The sequence below is a fragment of the Lingula anatina genome, chromosome 4, assembly GCF_051362555.1.
Source record: "Lingula anatina isolate TDL-2025a chromosome 4, LinAna3.0, whole genome shotgun sequence".
Lineage (NCBI taxonomy): Eukaryota > Metazoa > Brachiopoda > Lingulata > Lingulida > Lingulidae > Lingula > Lingula anatina.
The window spans coordinates 23,130,647-23,149,430 of NC_141770.1; the positions used below are offsets into that span (position 1 = coordinate 23,130,647).

Genomic DNA, 18,784 nt, shown 5'->3' on the forward strand with positions numbered 1-18,784 from the left:
GGGGGGCAGGGTAACCTTGTTAATGTTCAATAATGCAATATAATCGCATGCACGTGTCCCAGCTGCACGCACATTAAACTGAGTTTGTGTGATTTGTTAATTTAATGGGTCTTCTAAATACCGTTATCTTATTTAATTTGGTATATATCATCATATGAAATTGCATACTACGCGTACAAACACATCATCTTCAATTATGCACCATATCAGTACATGCACGCAAAATATGCAATATTTAAGATTTCATCCAAAAATTAGCAATTTTATGCAATTTTTAGTTAATCTGGTGACTCCGAGGTATAATTAGAGCCCTGCAGGAGAACTCACATTAATAATTCAGAAAGTGATTTTATCATGTGTAATATATATTGCAGGTTACGGTGATAAGTTACAAACGAAATATTTATCTACCGTTACCCATTAAACGCATTGTCTTGTTGTATTAATAATTCAGTAAATAATTTTATCAGCCGTAATTAATCTTCACGTTACCGTTATACATAAACTGTATATTGTTGCACATGAAAGCGGGCATATCTTGGTTTTACATTAACACACATTTAACATTTGCACGATCGCGTATGTATCCACCAACGACCACCAAAATAGTGAATAACATTTAAAGATTTTTTTTTCAAATTAGAGACTGACCCTTTTTTCTGTTACAAAAGTATTGTGTTCTGTCAGTTTAAATATCGTGACGACGATAATGTCACCTCTGTCAAGTCGCCAGACTGTCACATTGGTTCACCGAGTCTGATAGGACAAACGTCTGTGGGAATCTCTTCTTGGGGATATCCTCTCTTACTATATGAAAACATTGGACCGGAGATAAAGAAAAAAGAACGAACGAGGCGGTGCAAATAATTGTGTCCGGATTAATTTCACTTGACACTTTCAAGACCGTGTAATTCTTTTTGAGGGGCCTGCTTATACTTTCCAAGAAAGTGACATTTTTATTTAGGGAGGGATACATCGAATACACTGTACGTATTTATGAACAAGCAAATGCGGTATAGGGAGGCAAAGAGGAGTTGAGCCTCACTCAAATATATAAGTTCGTGTAACATCATCAGACAAAGTTCTATTCGCAAGCTAGGTTTTTTAAGCACGGCTGGGATGAGAGTAGGCAATTTCAGAAAAATTTTCTGTCTGCGCAATGAGTGCACATTGCTTGAATCAGTTCAACGTAATATGGGTTGGAGCAGATGCATGTTCAGGTGGCTTTACACATGACGTAAGTGCTCCTCGAAATATTGTTTAGAAAGAAGAGATATTTATTTCCAAAATCACAACACGATTTATACATATATTTAGTACTTGAATTAAAAATATATATAGACGCACACGAATTATGATTGTACTGAAGGAACGTGTCATCCTAGAACAGTTGATGAGTTCACTGAGATTTATAACCTAATGCTTTTGTGACAGATTATGATTTTGAACGATAAAATAATATTTGAGAGAGGTTTAAATCTCAAGGCAAAGCCCCTCAGAGATTGCTTTGCATAGAACATTATTTCTTTCACGAAGGTCTGGGTACAGTTTGCCATTTCCTTTTTGTTGGAAAACTGCGTACTTTTTATAAATAAAAATAATAATTAAAAGATAAAAAATGAATAAATAAATAAAACACTACGTGTCCCCTGTGTAAATAAGAAAACTGACACTATCATTTCTGCTCATATTCTGTCATTTGTCGTCGATCACAAATGATTTGGGTAAATCTAACTTAAAATAATATCTCAAATAAAGTGAAAGTCAAAACCGTTTTAATAGCTTCACACTGACAAACTAATATGAGACAAATATACTCATGTCATCTTAAAATTTTTAAATCGGATTTTAAATAGTTTATAGGATATTTTCTGCTATGGCACTATGTCACTACCTGTAGGTCCTCCATGTGCAGCACACCAGCTGATGACGATCTTTATTACAGCAAAATATGCCCCGTTCCCCCATTTTCTCAAAGATTACACCTATTGCTATCTCAGAGCACTTGTATGTATATTACATGAGGAAACGTAGTCTATCAGAAGATGCAAGATTTCATCGCGTCCCTTAGCATGGTCACACGGAGTGCGGGGCTTAAATTTACAATTCAAATTCACTCCGCGTCCGCTGATAACGCCATGATGGATGACCGCTGAGATAGGTCAGATTTAGAGGCAGAGTTGGTCATTGGCCACACGTGAGAGTCGCTTAATGTTTTAGGTCACTGTTCTGCAACTGAAAGATAGCTGACCAGCAGGAGTCAATTAAGACAAGGAAACAACGGCGTACGAGATTTTGTGTGTCTTTTATAAGGCCTGGTGTTATTGCTCATATTTCTGGACTTTTGTCGCGAAAAGTGTGTTTGAAGCTAAAGAGGATGAATTGCGCCGCTCTCAGTGTGTTTTCTTGGCTTATCAGAATGGCACAAGCAAAAAAAGGTTTAAACGTACATTATTTAAACTTTAGCAGGCGGGATAATGGCAGAGACGGTTACTCACGTCCTACTCAAGTCCCGATCACATATGAACTGTGACTGTCACGTAAGTTTATTGAAATTCCAGCCTTTCAACTCAAAAGAATGTGAATTATGCACAAGTTATCTTTGTGACATGCAATGAAATAGTTTTGCGTCATAAGAATGAAGATAAAAAGCATCTCTAAATATACGAAAGAACTTTTAAGTCGTAACCTCATGTTTCTGATTTTTCTGCATTTGACATTGGCATTAAGTTACGGATGAAGAATTACAGGACGGCGCGTTTCTTAGAGTTCCTTAACTGTCATTGCTTATTTTAGATTCAATTTACTGAAGAATACACATATCTATTAAAATCTGAATTAAAAGTATAATCAGCGTAGTCTTCACAAAGAGAATTCAGGAAATAGGTGCATTTTATACATATATATATGAAGGGCGGTAGGCTTTCGTCGTTACTGCAGTTGTTTAAAATAGCCCTGCTTAGCTTAAGAAACACTTATCTATAATAATTCAGTTTTGTTGATTAGTTTATCGGAGAGGGGGGCTTATTTTGTTTCCCGAAATACATGTATATCTGTAATTTTGACAATACTTAGGATATCCATATTGTAATTACCCGACAATATTTGTTCTTTACAGGTGATTCTGTAATAAATTTTGTACAATCTATTTCATAATTTATATTTTATCGTGGATATTGTGTGGAGTTCTTCTTACTAAAATATATCACTGAAAACATGAAATAGCATTATGTCAACATAAACTCTTAACTTCTTGCTTTTTTACAGAATTTAGATTTGTTTCTGCCAAATAAGCCTATTAACATCTCCAAAATGCATCATCACTTTTACGGACATGCAAAGCTTTAGAGATTTTGGTTGTTCGGTGTCCCTTTTTTCCTATACCAAATTTTTTGCAAATAAAGACCAACAATTAGATATTCCTTTTGCTCTTATAATTCAGTAGATGAAGTTGAAAATGACCTAGTGTACCAAAAGGGGCCGTTTTACAATAAGTTTGCTTTTTATATAGCCGACTTTGTTTGCTACTGTAGCATCGCAAAGTTGACTACCAAAATTCTATTTTGACTATTGGTCTCACTGTCTAACCTACCCTTCTCCCAGTAGAATAAAAATCATGGATCCACCAGGAAAGCAATCTTAGCTAAGTCTAATTTTCAACTCTAGTCCATTTGTGGAAATGCGCGCCTCATTGCAACTACCACAACTTTGCTTTACGCCATCGCACCAAGCGCATTTTTACAGCACGCTCTGTTGCTGTTTGCAAATATATACATTATAAATTATTATTAATAATAATAAATGATAACAGAACAAAGAAAATAACAGAAAAAATCCACTTCAGTTAGGGTTCTATGTATCTAATTCCTCTTGCTTTGAGAAATGTTATTTACGTAAACAACTGCAGCTGCAGACTTAACTTTTGTACAGTGGAACTCAACTTTTTCACGTGAAGGGCAATGTTTTTCATTTTTCGTTTTAATAACATCTAGCACAAGTTAACGTAGAAATGAACTTACCCGTCACGGGTGTCTCAACGAACGAGAAAAATGCAGATTATTACATGCTCCTGTTCCATTTTACGGATGTCCTGTTTCTAACAATTTCATGGCATATGCACGTACGTCTTGCAAATGACTGAGGCTGCTCCCTCCCGCTCTCACACACACACACGCGCACACACACACACACACACACACACACACAGAGAGAGAGAGAGAGAGAGAGAGAGAGAGAGAGAGAGGGGGGGAGGAGGGAGAGATTAAGTAAGTAGCTGGTCTCAACTGTAAGGGTGATAAAAAGTAGTCTATTTTGATACAGAATAAGTACTAGTAAGAGCGGGCACACAGAATAGAGAATCTGCCAGTCTGAAAAAATTAGCATTGTTCTGCAATTTCTTTTTTTCACAAACACACAAACATAATACCCCCACCTTGCAGGACTCACATATGTAATGTAAGGAGTTTTTTAACGGAGAATGAAATAACGGCCCGAAGTTTTTTATCTGCTAAAAGAACGGTCCATGATACATGTACTAAGGCTTTCTTGCATTGTCTTAGGAGAGAGGAACCTCGTGCCCCCCTCCCTTCCCCCCTCGCCCTATGGAATTTCCTATTTCTATAAACTGTGACGCATTGCCGAGAAATCGCAATTAAAATATTATCATAAACATCCTTTGTAAAGGAATGAAGTGAAAACAACAGGAAAACAGCCCATAAAATCCAATTTATTTTTCCTTCTTGTTTCCCGTTTTGTTTAAATGAGCAATTTAAATGACGCAAGCTACGAGAATACCAAGAAATTCTGCCAGCGTACAGTACGTACCCAGCACTTTCAACTCTGTGACAAATTAACATCTTTTTCGACTTAAAAATTCGGGTCAAGGTTTGTTTAGAATAAGATTAACGTGCATGATATTTGGCAGATGTTTATAATTTGTATTTCTCCTCATGTCGACTGAATCCGGGTTGGAAATCTATAAAAAGAAGCTTCGTGTCTTTACTAGTAGCTCAGACACCGCTGCGAATGCTTGCTCGTGGATGCAGCTCGCTGCCTCACTAAGGCTACAGTAGAGTCCATCCGTTTTTGACATTTAGCCTGTACAAAGGTAAACTGTTATTAGCAAGAAACAACTAAGAAATTTCATCTTGGGGGAAATTGGACTGTCTGAAAGATGAAGCTGGCTCCGTTTCTGATGGTTTTGTTTTGTGTGGCTGTAGCAACACAGGGTAAGCTAACTTAAATATATGAAGCAAAAATCTGCAAAAGGTGTTTGAACTTGATGAGCCGTTTATAGAAAAAAAAAATTCTGCTATTTTCCTATTGCATTTGTGGATAAGCAATTTGCGTAAAAGTATAGATTACTATGAATTACTTGTAACGCGTTTATTCCAAGCTTGGTTGTCGATATCCTATCATTCCGCCTCATGCTTAAGAAATATTATGAAATAGATACTGGAATACGCTAAGAGAAGGATCCACCGATCTATTTTTCATTCGCCTTCCAATAATGAAAATATGTTCAAATTTACAGACAGAAAAACCTCCACTTTCAAAAAGCTGTTTTTTTTTTTTTTTTTTAATTTTTACAGGCTCGACTTTTCGGTCTTCAAGCGACGTTGCCTCCGCCATGGTGCGCGGGTTCATGACTAAGTTATTCCCAATACGGCAGACTCAATTTGCATCAATAACACCACTGTTTAGTACGGGAAGTTCGTCGCGGGGAGGGGTACGGTTGAGGGGTACCTTGGGGTCTCGGGTGGTTTCGACTGCAACTGACCCAAAGCCCGCGCCCGTGATGCCAGATTTGATGTTTGTTCTGGATAGCAGCGCCAGCATTGGCTCAACGAATTACACTATCGGAAAGTCATTCATGGAAGTGAGTAATTTTTTCTTTTATATTTTGTACTACTTATTTGACGTGGTCATTATATGTCACATATAGTGTCAAGATTAAAGCACTGCACACGCCGCATGAATACTCCCTTGCCTGTGTCAGAGGTGAGCGTGGACAATACAGTTATTTGCCTCACTATATCATGGGAAACATTCAACATTCAACAAATGTAAACAAAATACTGAACCACTGACTTGAGTGCTGATCTCTCTAGTCAAATGTGGAGGTGGCGTTTTCGAATCAATTCATGCGTTCGCTCTTGTGACACCGACTTCGAATAACGAAAACGAGCGCTAAAGATTTTCTTAATTTGCTTGCATTAAAGTGAAGTGCTATTCGCAAGGAACGAATAATAACATATTTGAACTAAGTGATAGCTGAACGAATCAATATTTAAGATATTGTGTTTTCTTCTATACAGTCCATAGTGAACTTCATCTACAGTCAAGCTGGCGCAACTTCCACCTCAAAGCCTCGAATTGGAGTTGTTCGGTTCTCAGAGGCAGCGAAAACCAAGGTGGATTTCTCGCTGGATACCCACACAGATGCTGAGCAAGTGAAACAGGCCATTCGTGGCATTCCGTATGACAATGGTGAGTGCTACATGTAATATAAACAAAATAAACGATAAATAGGTCAATTTATAAAAAGTTAAAAGGGTATGAAATACATACAATATGGATGTTTTGCTCTCTGCTTTTATTTTCTTCTAGATGCATATTAAAAAAACAGATAAAACAGGGAGGGGTGCAGATTAAATGGAAATGGGCATTTCTCTCTCTCTCTCTCTTTTTTTTTTTAATTTTAGGGGAGGGGGGGCTTTTCCTTTTTCTTTTCCACTTTCTTTTATATTGGTAGTTTTCAGCTCATTATGCTCTATTATTTTCCGCTTTTTTTTCAGGCGTTTCTACAAACACCGCAGAAGGTCTGAAGCTGGCCAAAATGGAACTGGATAACAAAGGCAAGCCTGGTAACGCTAAAATGATTTGGATCCTTACTGACGGTAACGCTAACTCCGGAGGCGATCCGGTCCGTCTGGCAACGGATATCAAAAAGGCTGGTAGGTTCAGTACAAAGCGACTCTTTTCGCATTGACTGGTAAAGACACATTGAGTAGTCCAGTTTTCTGTACCGCTCCAGTATGAGAGACTGACAACTTATAATAGTCTAGCTAGTTAGTTAGCAGTGTATAAGTGACTCATATTGACTAGATGTGGCACCTTTACCGGTTTGATTCTGGTTTGGTTGGCTGGGGATGTAACACCCTCGCTGTGTAGTTACACATGCGTGGACCGGTCAAATAAGTGCGATAGAGAAAACTGTACCACCCGCTGTGAAAACTTGGGTCTGCGAGTCTGGTGCATCTTCCTTCAGGTGCAAAATGATTACTTTCTTTACAATCTAATGAATTATATTTCATACTCTCTCTCTCTCATACTTTTTTACAATAATTTAATTGTGAAAAAAAAATTGAAGACGTTTTTATTTATGACAAAATTTTAGATTTAAAATTTCAGTTTTTCATTATAATTTTAACCTTTTTTAATAAATCGAATGTTCTTTAGAGCTAAAAATCAAAACATATTTTTTTCAAAAGGCTTTGAGTAAGCGCCACTTTTAAGAGTAAAATTATCGTTCTTGCTCTAATCATTATTCCATGCAATAAAAATTGACTGTTTTATCTCAAGATTAAAGTATGTCGCCATTGCATTCTAGGCGTGGAAATCTACGCAAGTCCAATCGGCAGATCTGTCTCTTTGTCTCGGATCCAGGATCTGGTGTCATCGCCAACGATGGACCATGTGTACGAAGCGCCGACATACGCACAAGCCAAGGCCATCGCCCAAGCTGCAGTCACTCAATACAGGCACCTGGGCATTGCCTCCTCACTCGGCAGACCTGGGCAAACGCTTCACCGTCTGGAACCCATTCGGATATCTCCGAGATTCTTCGACGGGTTCTGGGAGCGGTATGGCATTCGTGCAGGTTAAGCATGAGAACAGGATACAAATGATTAATTCTTTCGTCAAAAATACTTGTATAACGACCCAATGACGAATGAGGTGCAACGTGGCGTTTCTGTCACAAGTACCAATCACCATTTTTTACATAAACGATATATTAATATAAATTTAACAAATGCATTCTTACAAATATCTTTTTTTTTTCTTACTTCTTACTGGACAGTACATGTTTGTGCCTATCACAAATATGGAATATACTAGTATTGTATTCCATAACAACCAACATTATTGTATACTAGTAAACATCCCCCTCACTTTAAAACAGATATCCAGTCTGTGCAAACAGTTTTCTGAATCCTGTATGGATATGGTTGGTGCAGTGATGTGGATGCAGCAGAAATATAACAATATGAAAATAAAATTTTAGAAAAACTTTTTAAATTTTTAATGTCTTTAAGAGTTTCTTCTACTTTGATTTCTCTTTCTTTACTCTTCCCATCAGGTAAAACTCATCATTGGGCCTCATTGCAGTCACATGGGCCATTCTGTTTGACAAAGCAAACAAAGCAGCAATTGAACCAATATCCCAAGCATCTTCCTTAGACAGTCCATGATTGGCTAATTCCTCAAAGTGCTGCTCTGTGATTGGTCGAGCTTGGCAAACGTCAATTGCAAACCCCAAAATGGCCTTCTGTCTGTCATCAATGTCCGAGCATCTCCAATTTACAGCCACCTAGAACAGTGAAATAAATAAGTGTAACCACTATTTACCTTAAAAAAAATAAAAATAAATTAAATAAAAAACTCCTCACAGAAAGCCCAAAAGGACATGATGCCAAAATTTTAGACAGCCCCTCATTTTAGCTTTAATTATCTTCCATTATACACTGAAACTTTAAAAGCTTAAAGAAATTTTGTTATAATTTTAGGACAGTTTTTAAGTATTGAAGTAATCCTTTAAATATCCTTTCATGTACCAGAAAATTTTTAAAAAATGGGAGTATGCTTCACCATCAACTTTCATAACAATTTATACACTTTCACTATAACTTATCACATCTTTCTTGTCCTTTCATCTTATACATGTAACAGTCTTCTATTTTATCAACATTCCAACTGCTTATGCTTATTGTTGCCAAATAATAATAACAATAAATATTACTAATCTTCTGAGATAGAGAAAGAGGGAGAGAGAGAGAGAGGGAGGTGGACCAACTAACACCATACCTGATCTGACTGTATAGGATTCTTGGAGTATATTCTGTGCAGTGCCCCATGTGCTACCACACAGTACAGACAGTTATTGGCAGCACTGGTAGCCACTATGATCATCTCTTTGTCAGCTTTACTTAACTTTGAACCTGAAATAATACTTAAATACAGGATGCTGGTAAATAGATGGGATGTTGAATCAGAATTCACAATTCTTTTAAATATCATCAATGAAATTAAATAAGAAATAAATAAAAAGCTCTAGGCCTATACTGCGTGTGTGTGTGTGTGTGTATGCATGTGCACACGCGTGATGGTAATTGGTATTTTAAGTATGTAACTGCCATAAGAGGAATTTCTTGTATTTAACTAACAGAAATTATTCTAAATGCAATGGATATAAAGCAATTACATACATTCACTGTAACTTGCAACAGTCTTTGTTTTCAAAATACATGAAAATGAATTTTATTTATGAATAAGACAAAATTGAGTGGCAATCATATAGTTTAATATAAATAACATTTTAAATTACCTTTTTTTTAAGTAAAAAATCATCAATTATTTATAATCAGAGGTAGATATCACCAATTACCTTCTCTGTTCATGACTGCATCATAGTAACTGAAGAAAGCTCTGAACTCATCTGGTCTGTAGGCCAGCGCCTTGAACACATTTGGAAGGAAACCAGACTGAAAAACACATAATGATGATCTTGAGAGCAAAAGCCTAGAAAAATGTGTGACCTTGAATTTGTTAACATGCATCTCTAGGGGGTAGCTGCCTTTTTTGCAGTTTTTTTTTCATTATAAAATGATATAGGCCTACTTCCATGCCTGGATGCATGTTCCCTTTCCATCAAGGTCATGAATCTTTCCTGTTTTAATTAGTCACTCATTCCTTTGCAGTCCATGAAAATGTCATATTCTTGTTTTTGAAATTCCAAATTAGCTACACACTTTTACTTAAACATAAATTTTAGTTTTTAGTTTAGGGAACGAGGGTGCTATTTAAATCAGGTTCACATAATCACAGTATTAATAGTAGTCACACAGGTTGCCAAGGGGTAAAGTTTAGCAGTAAAACTCTAGCAAATATGAGAGAGAGAGGGAGAGAGAGAGACAGATGGAGAGAGAGAGACTTCTGATCACTAGTGTTTCTGAAGTCTAGCCTGTTACAGAAGTGAAGAAAAGACTACAGAGACCCCAGTGTCGAGAAGGTAGAGATCTGAAAGATATTATAGGGAAGGCTGTTAGGTATAGTGCACTTACATGTATCGCAGACCGAAAACTTAACTTAAAGACAAGAGAGAGAGAGAGAGAGAGAGAGAGAAAGAGGCCGTAACTTCAGTGGAGGATAGAGGGTGTATTTAACCGTGACAAGGAAAGCAACTGACCTTCTCTTCGACTTCGTCCATCTGCTCCTGTATGTCTTTGGGGAGCTTGGAGCGTTCAGGCACCGGGAAGCGACTAATTGGGTGACTCGATATACTCCGGATTAACTGAATCAAAGGTCGGCTTGCGGTCTTGGTGACCAGGGCTCCCCAGAGGTGGGTGCCGTACAATATTTTAGGCCCTCGAAACAAGACGCGAACTGGCATGCTTATATTACTCTTTTCCCTGCAACCGAAGCGAACGACCTTGTAAATGACCATATCCCAAGACAAGCCCAACTCAATGTTTGTTTATCGCTAACCAGATCGACGTTGTTGCTGATCAGATTAAGGCGTTTTCAGCAAGAATCTAGTCAAAACGAAACAGTTTAATGATATTTCAATATTTAAAGAAACATCAGATGCTGTTTGTTTGTACAACAATTCAACGTTATATACTCTTTTATAAAAGTTCTGATTAAAGCGACTTTTATTCTTCACTTCTATAAGTTTCTTATACGACTAAAATAAAGTCGATATGTCAAGTTATAAACCAAATTAATCCTCCTTCAGGCAAAAATAACTTAAAAGTTGCGCCTTATATAAGTTCAATTCGGGAATTGCCCCCCCCCCCCCCCCCCCCCCCCCACACACACACACACACACACCCACCCCCCAAGTCTGCTGATAGACGTTGGACTACTTGTATAGGCCTATATCTGTTCATTGAGAGCATATACTTCTTTCTACCCTCTACCAGCTTATGCGTCACGCTTTTTAAATAAAATATTAAAATATGAAAATAGCGAGTGAAGTGATCAGATGTTTAGCCTTTTAATGTTGTTATTTTACAGCTTGAAATACAAAAATGATTTTGTCCTTTTGATGTTGATAATTTTACCGCTTTCAAAAATAAAAAAAAACATTGTTTCTGTCCTTCCATACGTTGTTTTTAATGACTTCAGATGATAATCCTGTCATTTTCATTTTTTGCAAAATATCATTCAATATTTATGTACGGGATGGAGGTGCAGAATTCAATGCTGGTCGCTTTGAAAACAAACTATAGTAATACACACGACTCTGTCTTTTTATTTTGGGGAAAAAAAAAGAATTGCTGCATACGTGATATAAGCCAGCTATTTAGCACAACATAGTAAAAGAAAAAAATAAAATTGTGGTAAGTTAAATGGTAAGTTAAATGGAAATGGGTCATTTTCAACAAAAGCAGGATAAAGTTATAGGACAGGACAGCTGTCATATATATATATATAATTTTGTATAATATAATTTTTTTTTTTGACAGCATAGAGACCAGGGAAGAAGTGTTACAGCTGCCTGAAGTACAACGCTCACTAATGAAAACACTCAGAAAAAGAGACAAATGAAATTTCTATGCCATACCATCAGAAAAGACGCAAAAGAAAGAAAACTTGTAGACTGTGGGAAAATTGACGCCATTTTCCTTTTTTCTTTCTTTTTATTTTGTTCTGTTGAGCTAAATTCCGTATATTTAAGCTTAAAATCAGCTGCACTATTCGTTTCTGTATTTCAGAGACTTGACAATCATTGAGACTATGGAGGGCGCTATGTACAGTGTATGAAGTTGCAACAAAAATTGAATTGGCATCGCGTTCATTTTGTTTGTTTGTGTGTGTTTGTGTATTAAAATAACATTTTTTCACCGACGCTTGGCAATTTTAATTAAAAGAATTTTAACTTGCAACAATGTTAATTGGAATCCTCAATCTACGTGATAATTATTAAAATAAAAAAAAAAAACATTGTTATTGGAAACCATAATAGGTTTTCTACGTGATACCTATATTCGTGCTTGATTAGGGGAGAATAAAACCGTTATATCTGGGACAATTAGGTTTATGATGCAAGCGCCCAACTCTATCCTGGGTCCTAGATTTCGGTATTGCCAGCTTGATCTTGATTTCATATATAACCTATATATATGCACTGTAAAGCTAATACATGAAAAGGTATAGTGAGCAAGCTAGCTTTACAGTGTCCTGACACTCGGGATACCCAACTCCGGCCTTATTAAGTCACAACCAGTTGTTAAAACTTTAACATTTTCATTTCAACCCGTTATTATTAATTATTATCGCTTATTACACAGCTGAGCGGGGGGAAATGACTCTGGTAAGTTATTCTAATGGACATTTATGTAAGTGTGTGATACCAGTTTCATCTCTCAAGCACCCGAATGTACTCCATAATGCCTTCGTAAGCTCTGAAGCTTGGGCCCTAGGAAGGCCTGGACAGTAATAAAAACGTCAAAACCCCCCAAAAATGCCTATATTGTCATTTATTATCGCATATTACACGATTGTTACAACTGTGATAACTCCACTAAAGTGATAAAAATTAGTATTTATTCTTGTGTATGATGCCAATTACATCTCGCTAACTGGGTGATTATATAGGCATTAATTATGTTAATGCCCCCCAAAGAGCACCTTCCTGTCATTATGGTTTCATTTTTATAGGAAATATTACATGATACAGGAAATTGTGATCGGGGTTTTGATCGAAAGAAACACGGGAACTGGTGGTGACACTTCGACAGCTGTTCAATGGACGGTCATTCCGAATCATCAGGAGCCTTCTTTTTTTTTCTAGGGGAGGGGGGTGTGGTTCGTGGGGTAAAACCTTTCCAAACTAGTAAAAACAGCCGGTTGCCCACAGGGTACATGAAAAACCAAAGTTTCTAGAAAAGATATCTGCTTATAACGTTGTTGATGCTTTTTGTTAGACTTTCTCTGTTTTGATGATGTTGCCAACAAGTCAATAAGATGAGTTCATCTGTATACATGTATTTTCATACGAGAGCGTGTTCTGATCAAAATTATCTGTTTTGATAGCGTTGCCAACAAGTCATTAAGATAAGTTCCGGCTGTATATTTTTATACGAGAGCGCGTTCTGATCAAGACGCTAACCGGAGCACATGGCACCAAGACTATATCTGGCGCCATCTGTCGTCATCCTTATTCCATACCTGTTCATTTCCCAAAAGTTGCTCAAACTGCACTGATCTAGGTGACCAAACTATTTATTCACTGATAATCTTTATCATGCCTCATAAATGAGGATATGATTTAAAAATACTGAACACAATATTTATGCTTGTACCATTTATTAACGTCAAACCTGATACACTGATTGCAGCTTTCGTGAGAACTGAAAGCCCCGGGTTCGGGATCATTCTGATGTCTCTCAGTCAGACAGAATTTCACATTATGGTTCTGTTTATTTTCTCCAAGTATATGTGAAAACTAAGGGGTAAATAATACAGTTTACATCATATGTGACAGGGTTATATCGGATTATAAAGGGTTCAGCCATAAGACTGCTGACGTGGACGTCCCCGGGTTCAGCGACAAGTTTCAGGACAGTTAATAATAATCATAAATACACTCGCATCTGTATGTCCACTGCCCGTTGGAGTAGGAAGCCGAGGCCATCTGACATTCTTTACCCCCGGTACACGAGCCGACGCATTTGTTGGTCTGCGAGTCCATGGAACAGGCCTCAGCCACAGTGCACAACATGCTGAGCTGGTACACCGTCAGCAGAAGGATTGTCAGGGCGAATAGTGAAGACCTTTGCATGGCTGATTCTGTGAAAGAGGAAGGTTAAAAATGTTAGCAGGACAAGTACATTTCATGCTTTTCTAAGCGGTACAGATAAGATGTGAAAAAGTAAATAGCGATGAAGATTGTTCTTTCAAAATAACTATTTTTTCCCTTCAGAAAACCGTTTTGATATCATTTCAATCAACTTTATTTCAAAAGGTATGTTTCAGATAAAAACAATGAATCCTACATCTTGGAATATTGATATTTGGATATACCTCGTATTCTTGGAATTTGTTTTCATCTGAATATTTCGAAATAGAAACCACCCAGTTATATTCCAAGGTGATTATCTAAACTACGCAGAACACGAACCAACTGAGAGTTGGTAGGGTGTACAAACCAGCGCAATCATGCAAATCCCACAGAGTAAATAATAGAAAGACATTTTCAGACAAGGCTTGGAATATCCGTACAAAAAATTCGACATGGGCCAACTTGCCGCCTCAAAGATTTCTGCGCCTCCATGCTAAGAAAAATGGGGGATTCGAGATCACGTAGCATACTGATACTGACAAGAGTTCGCTCACTATATGTGAGAACAATCCATCTACCTATTTCTGTTTTTATCCGATTCATATCAATATTTTCTTCTTTCCAATAAAAATCAAAATAAGAAATTCAGCAAATTCAAGTGTTTTCTTCTCTTTACATTAATCATGTACATGAATGTCGTAATTCTCCCACCTGTACATGTACGGGTAACCCCCCTCTCTCCGACAACCAATTAAAAAAAAAACTGCCTATTTACCTTAGCTGGTAAAACCCCTTGGAACAGGTAGAAGAAGATACGCCTAGCTGGACCTCTGTCTAACAAAACTGTTAAACTGACTCGCTTTATCGCAGGGAGTGGGTTTAAAATGATCAATAAAATTGGTGTGCGCATGCTCACAACTTGTCATGGCACACGTGGTCTATATCTAAATAATGAGAATAAATTAACTGACACTTTTTATTCTTTCACACCTTAATCGACACACCTTTGCTAACAGTCATTAAACCACTTTTTATTTCTTTCACACCTTAATCGATACACCTTTTCAAACTGTCATTATAAACCACCATTTCAACCTGGCTCTATTGTTTGAATATGGCATATGTCGCAGTAAACCCAGCAGATAGAATGAATTCTTTTTTTAACCTTGAATGGAGAAAAACTGACAAGCGTACCAATAATTATCTGCAAATCCATTGTCTGTTTCTTTTTTCTACCTTCAACCTTCCTCTTTCACAGATACATTGAAAATGTGAAATCCATCTGATTTTTTAGCTACCGTTGTTACCACAAGGTGTTTCTGGGGGGAATTATAAACGTTAACATCAATCCTCCTTGTCGTGTGGAAGTTTAGACATTTCAAAAGAAGAAATTATACCCAGGAGGTATTTAAATGACGGTGAATAAGAGTTCGTTACGTAGCACTATTCACTTGCTATTGGTAGACGAGATAAACATAAACTTTGCAATGTGTAATTAATGTGCAGAGAAAAATAAACCTCATGATGCTAAAAAATTATTGAACAGAGCTTTACATTGGCATAACGAGTGAACAAGTGAGGGCCAAGGTAAATAAGGAGTCGTTTCAGAGGCGGATTTAAGGGTCTAGATCCCTCTTTCGGTTTTTGAAAAAAAATCACACCAATAATCCTCTTGTTATTAGAATTCTGACTAGCTGAGTCATAATAAGTTCTAAACCGTGTCAAATACCACCATTTGGTCTTCCAAAACATCATAATTTTCGAAGCCCTTCAGCAGGCCCCGACCCCCCCCCCCTTCAAATAATTCTGAATCCGACCTCGCGCTTACACCTCATTCAAGTAGGATTCTAATCTGGGAGTATTTATCTAGTCCAAAGTGAAGGTCGCTTGTCCAACTGAATGGAAAAAAAGAAATGACATTCGTTAGAGTTATGAATCGTTATATTCGGCTGGAATCAGATTAGGTGAAAACACATTTTTTTACAATAATTAGTTGATTTGTTCAATTGCTTTTTTTTTGACATACAGTTTAGTGCTTATCAACTATGACTGTGGTAGGTGCGTACGTATATAAACGACACTGCCAAGCTCGACTGACATGAGTAGCAATTGTCCAAAACGTTAGCTCTGCCAGGTCTCGAACCTGGGACCTTCAGCGTGTAAAGCTGACGTGATCGCCACTACACTACAGAACCGTCTATTAACAGAGAATTTTAGGGCGCAACAAATTGAACAATTCAACAAAACGACTCTTAGAAATATAACAATTGTCCAAAATACTGCTTTCAACAGATTTCGAAAACCAGTATACAATTCACATGCCAATCCCTAAAACACCCCCCCCCCTTCAAAAAATTCTGGACCCGCCCCTGGAATTACCTAAGAATTATTCTAATTTTTTTTTTATTTAAAAATTCTATTGTATTTCCATCAAAGCATACAGCAATAATATTGCTATTCTCCGTGTGACGCTCATGCTGCCCTGCTACCTGAATTCAGATGTTTATATTTTCATTTTATTTTGCACTGAGATAACGTTTGGTTTCACCTTTGACGTTATAGAGCACGATGAGATCCACAGCTGTTCACACCTTGGCGTTTTCAGATTTGAGAAGTCTTCACTCATTCAATGGTGACTTTGGAATTGCCCCGGGTACTTTATGAACATATGAACAGTCTTGAGAAACAGGGACCCAAAATAGGAAGGGGTGCATAAAAAGACAAAACGTAAAAGCAATAGAGGCGACACAACTTTTATAAGAAATAAAACTTTTTCCTCTGATAATCCCACCGGGAAAATAGCCCATTTTGATGAAATTGCAGCATGACAGGCAAGGCCCCATGCGGGGTAAGCTATAGCTCAATTCAAGTTTGATCTGTGGCGTAGCTGGAAAAGGATAGAGATCAATGACCACGTCAGCACCATTTTAAGGAACTTTAAGCGGAGAGAAAGGAAATATTGTTGACGACGCAGACTTTATGCTAATATGTTCTTTTGCTAAATCGATCACTCAATCAAAAGTATATGGTTTTATTGTGCAAAAGGTAATTTGCTAGGACCCACGAGAGGGCGCATTCGTTCTGGTGACTGCCCGATCGAGGGGCAAGGTCGTTGTCGTGATGAGCTTACGTGCCTCATCCGGGATTCGAACTCGTGACTTCTCGTTACCATGGTTGGTGACGCCTTGTATTGTCTTTTTTTGCATCCATGCACGCTACCGACTGCACCGTGACTGACCCGCCCACCCTCCGTACGTCCGCGTTTCCTTTTATAGTACTCAAAAGCAAATTTTCCAGATTATTTCTAGGAGAAAAAAAGTTACGTTCAACGAGCTGGGACTCGAACCCGCGTACAAACGTCTTCTCACGCACAAGGAAACGGAGTTACCACGGCACCACGGAAGCTTCGTTGGCAGATGGTGAATCAAATGGAAACTTTCTATCTTGTCAGGGAGAAGACCAGATTGGACGTACATGGATACATCTGCTATTGCAATCGATAATCCTGGTGCCCTGTTTCATACCGCCCAACCCTAGTCCCCGAGCATGGTGCACTTAGACGTGTCTGAGAACCCGACAGGAAGAATTCTCACAGAGCTGACTTCTTTTTTTAAATTGGGAGTTTGTTGTATACCCAGATTTATCTTGCCTTTACCAGTGACACGGAAGAGTACTTTGAGTTCAAACGCGGCTCACAGCAGGCGGGTTTTAGTTTTAGCGAGGCCTTAAGAAGCTGATACCGTAATAAAAACGTTCAAATGTTCTAAAACTGGTGCGTTTTCCATTCAAGCAATTGCGGCGATGCGAATTTCGAGTAAAACATTTTTTTGTCAAATTATTCCGCCTAGAAGATGTCATTTTTTTCTCTGCTGAACGTGGTGTTATACATGAAGCTACTGAATCAATCAAGTTCGATCGGTTTCATTGCTATTTCGCTCGGAACGTTCCTAGTTACCTGAATTCAGATGTTTATATTTTCATTTTATTTTGCACTGAGATAACGTTTGGTTTCACCTTTGACGTTATAGAGCTCGATGAGATCCACAGCTGTTCACACCTTGGCGTTTTCAGATTTGAGTAGTCTTCACTCATTCAATGGTGACTTTGGAGTTGCCCCGGGTACTCTATGAACATATGAACAGTCTTGAGAAACAGGGACCCAAGATAGGAAGGGGTGCATAAAAAGACAAAACGTTAAAGCAATAGAGGCGACACAACTTTTATAAGAAATAAAACTTTTTTCCTCTGATAATCCCACCGGGAAAATAGCCCATTTTGATGAAATTGCAGCATGACAGGCAAGGACCCATGCGGGGTAAGCTATAGCTCAATTCAAGTTTGATCTGTGGCGTAGCTGGAAAAGGATAGAGATCAATGACCAAGTCAGCACCATTTTAAGGAACTTTAAGCGGAGAGAAAGGAAATATTGTTGACGACGCAGACTTTATGCTAATATGTTCTTTTGCTAAATCGATCACTCAATCAAAAGTATATGGTTTTATTGTGCAAAAGGTAATTTGCTAGGACCCACGAGAGGGCGCATTCGTTCTGGTGACTGCCCGATCGAGGGGCAAGGTCGTTGTCGTGATGAGCTTACGTGCCTCATCCGGGATTCGAACTCGTGACTTCTCGTTACCATGGTTGGTGACGCCTTGTATTGTCTTTTTTTGCATCCATGCACGCTACCGACTGCACCGTGACTGACCCGCCCACCCT

The 18,784-nt window shown here is 37.9% G+C and overlaps 2 protein-coding genes, 1 long non-coding RNA gene and 1 other non-coding gene across 4 annotated transcripts; 1 reads left to right on the forward strand and 3 right to left on the reverse strand.

The window, feature by feature from the left end:
- The first annotated feature begins 4,843 nt into the window (after positions 1-4,843).
- LOC106153930 (matrilin-1-like) lies at positions 4,844-8,301 on the forward strand. Its single transcript, XM_013528080.3, has 5 exons — positions 4,844-5,228; positions 5,592-5,878; positions 6,318-6,489; positions 6,798-6,956; positions 7,613-8,301. The coding sequence occupies exons 1-5, from the start codon at positions 5,174-5,176 to the stop codon at positions 7,885-7,887; spliced, it is 948 nt and encodes a 315-aa protein (XP_013383534.2). The 5' UTR covers positions 4,844-5,173; the 3' UTR covers positions 7,888-8,301.
- LOC106153931 (uncharacterized) lies at positions 7,367-10,749 on the reverse strand. Its single transcript, XM_013528081.3, has 4 exons — positions 10,469-10,749; positions 9,668-9,764; positions 9,088-9,221; positions 7,367-8,593 (listed from the first exon to the last, which is right to left on the reverse strand). Exons 1-4 carry the CDS (start codon positions 10,724-10,726, stop codon positions 8,327-8,329), a joined length of 756 nt encoding a protein of 251 aa, XP_013383535.2. The 5' UTR covers positions 10,727-10,749; the 3' UTR covers positions 7,367-8,326.
- Positions 10,750-13,576: 2,827 nt separating this feature from the next.
- LOC106153924 (uncharacterized) lies at positions 13,577-15,301 on the reverse strand. Its single transcript, XR_001237469.2, has 2 exons — positions 14,844-15,301; positions 13,577-14,076 (listed from the first exon to the last, which is right to left on the reverse strand). It is a non-coding gene; the product is annotated as an uncharacterized LOC106153924 (long non-coding RNA).
- Positions 15,302-16,190: 889 nt separating this feature from the next.
- Positions 16,191-16,263, reverse strand: Trnav-uac (transfer RNA valine (anticodon UAC)). The gene has a single exon. It is a non-coding gene; the product is annotated as a tRNA-Val (tRNA).
- Positions 16,264-18,784: the final 2,521 nt, after the last annotated feature.

What these genes read in the sequence shown, in the direction of transcription:
- LOC106153931 (XM_013528081.3), bottom strand. Translation starts at nt 10,726, where the DNA reads ATGGTCATTTACAAGGTCGTTCGCTTCGGTTGCAGGGAAAAGAGTAAT. An exon ending in TGGACGAAGTCGAAGAGAAG is followed by an intron (nt 9,765 to 10,468) that starts GTCAGTTGCTTT and finishes TGTGTTTTTCAG; the next exon opens with TCTGGTTTCCTTCCAAATGT. An exon ending in TGCAGTCATGAACAGAGAAG is followed by an intron (nt 9,222 to 9,667) that starts GTAATTGGTGAT and finishes GTATTATTTCAG; the next exon opens with GTTCAAAGTTAAGTAAAGCT.
- LOC106153930 (XM_013528080.3), top strand. Translation starts at nt 5,174, where the DNA reads ATGAAGCTGGCTCCGTTTCTGATGGTTTTGTTTTGTGTGGCTGTAGCA. An exon ending in TGTGGCTGTAGCAACACAGG is followed by an intron (nt 5,229 to 5,591) that starts GTAAGCTAACTT and finishes TAATTTTTACAG; the next exon opens with GCTCGACTTTTCGGTCTTCA. An exon ending in TCGGAAAGTCATTCATGGAA is followed by an intron (nt 5,879 to 6,317) that starts GTGAGTAATTTT and finishes TCTTCTATACAG; the next exon opens with TCCATAGTGAACTTCATCTA.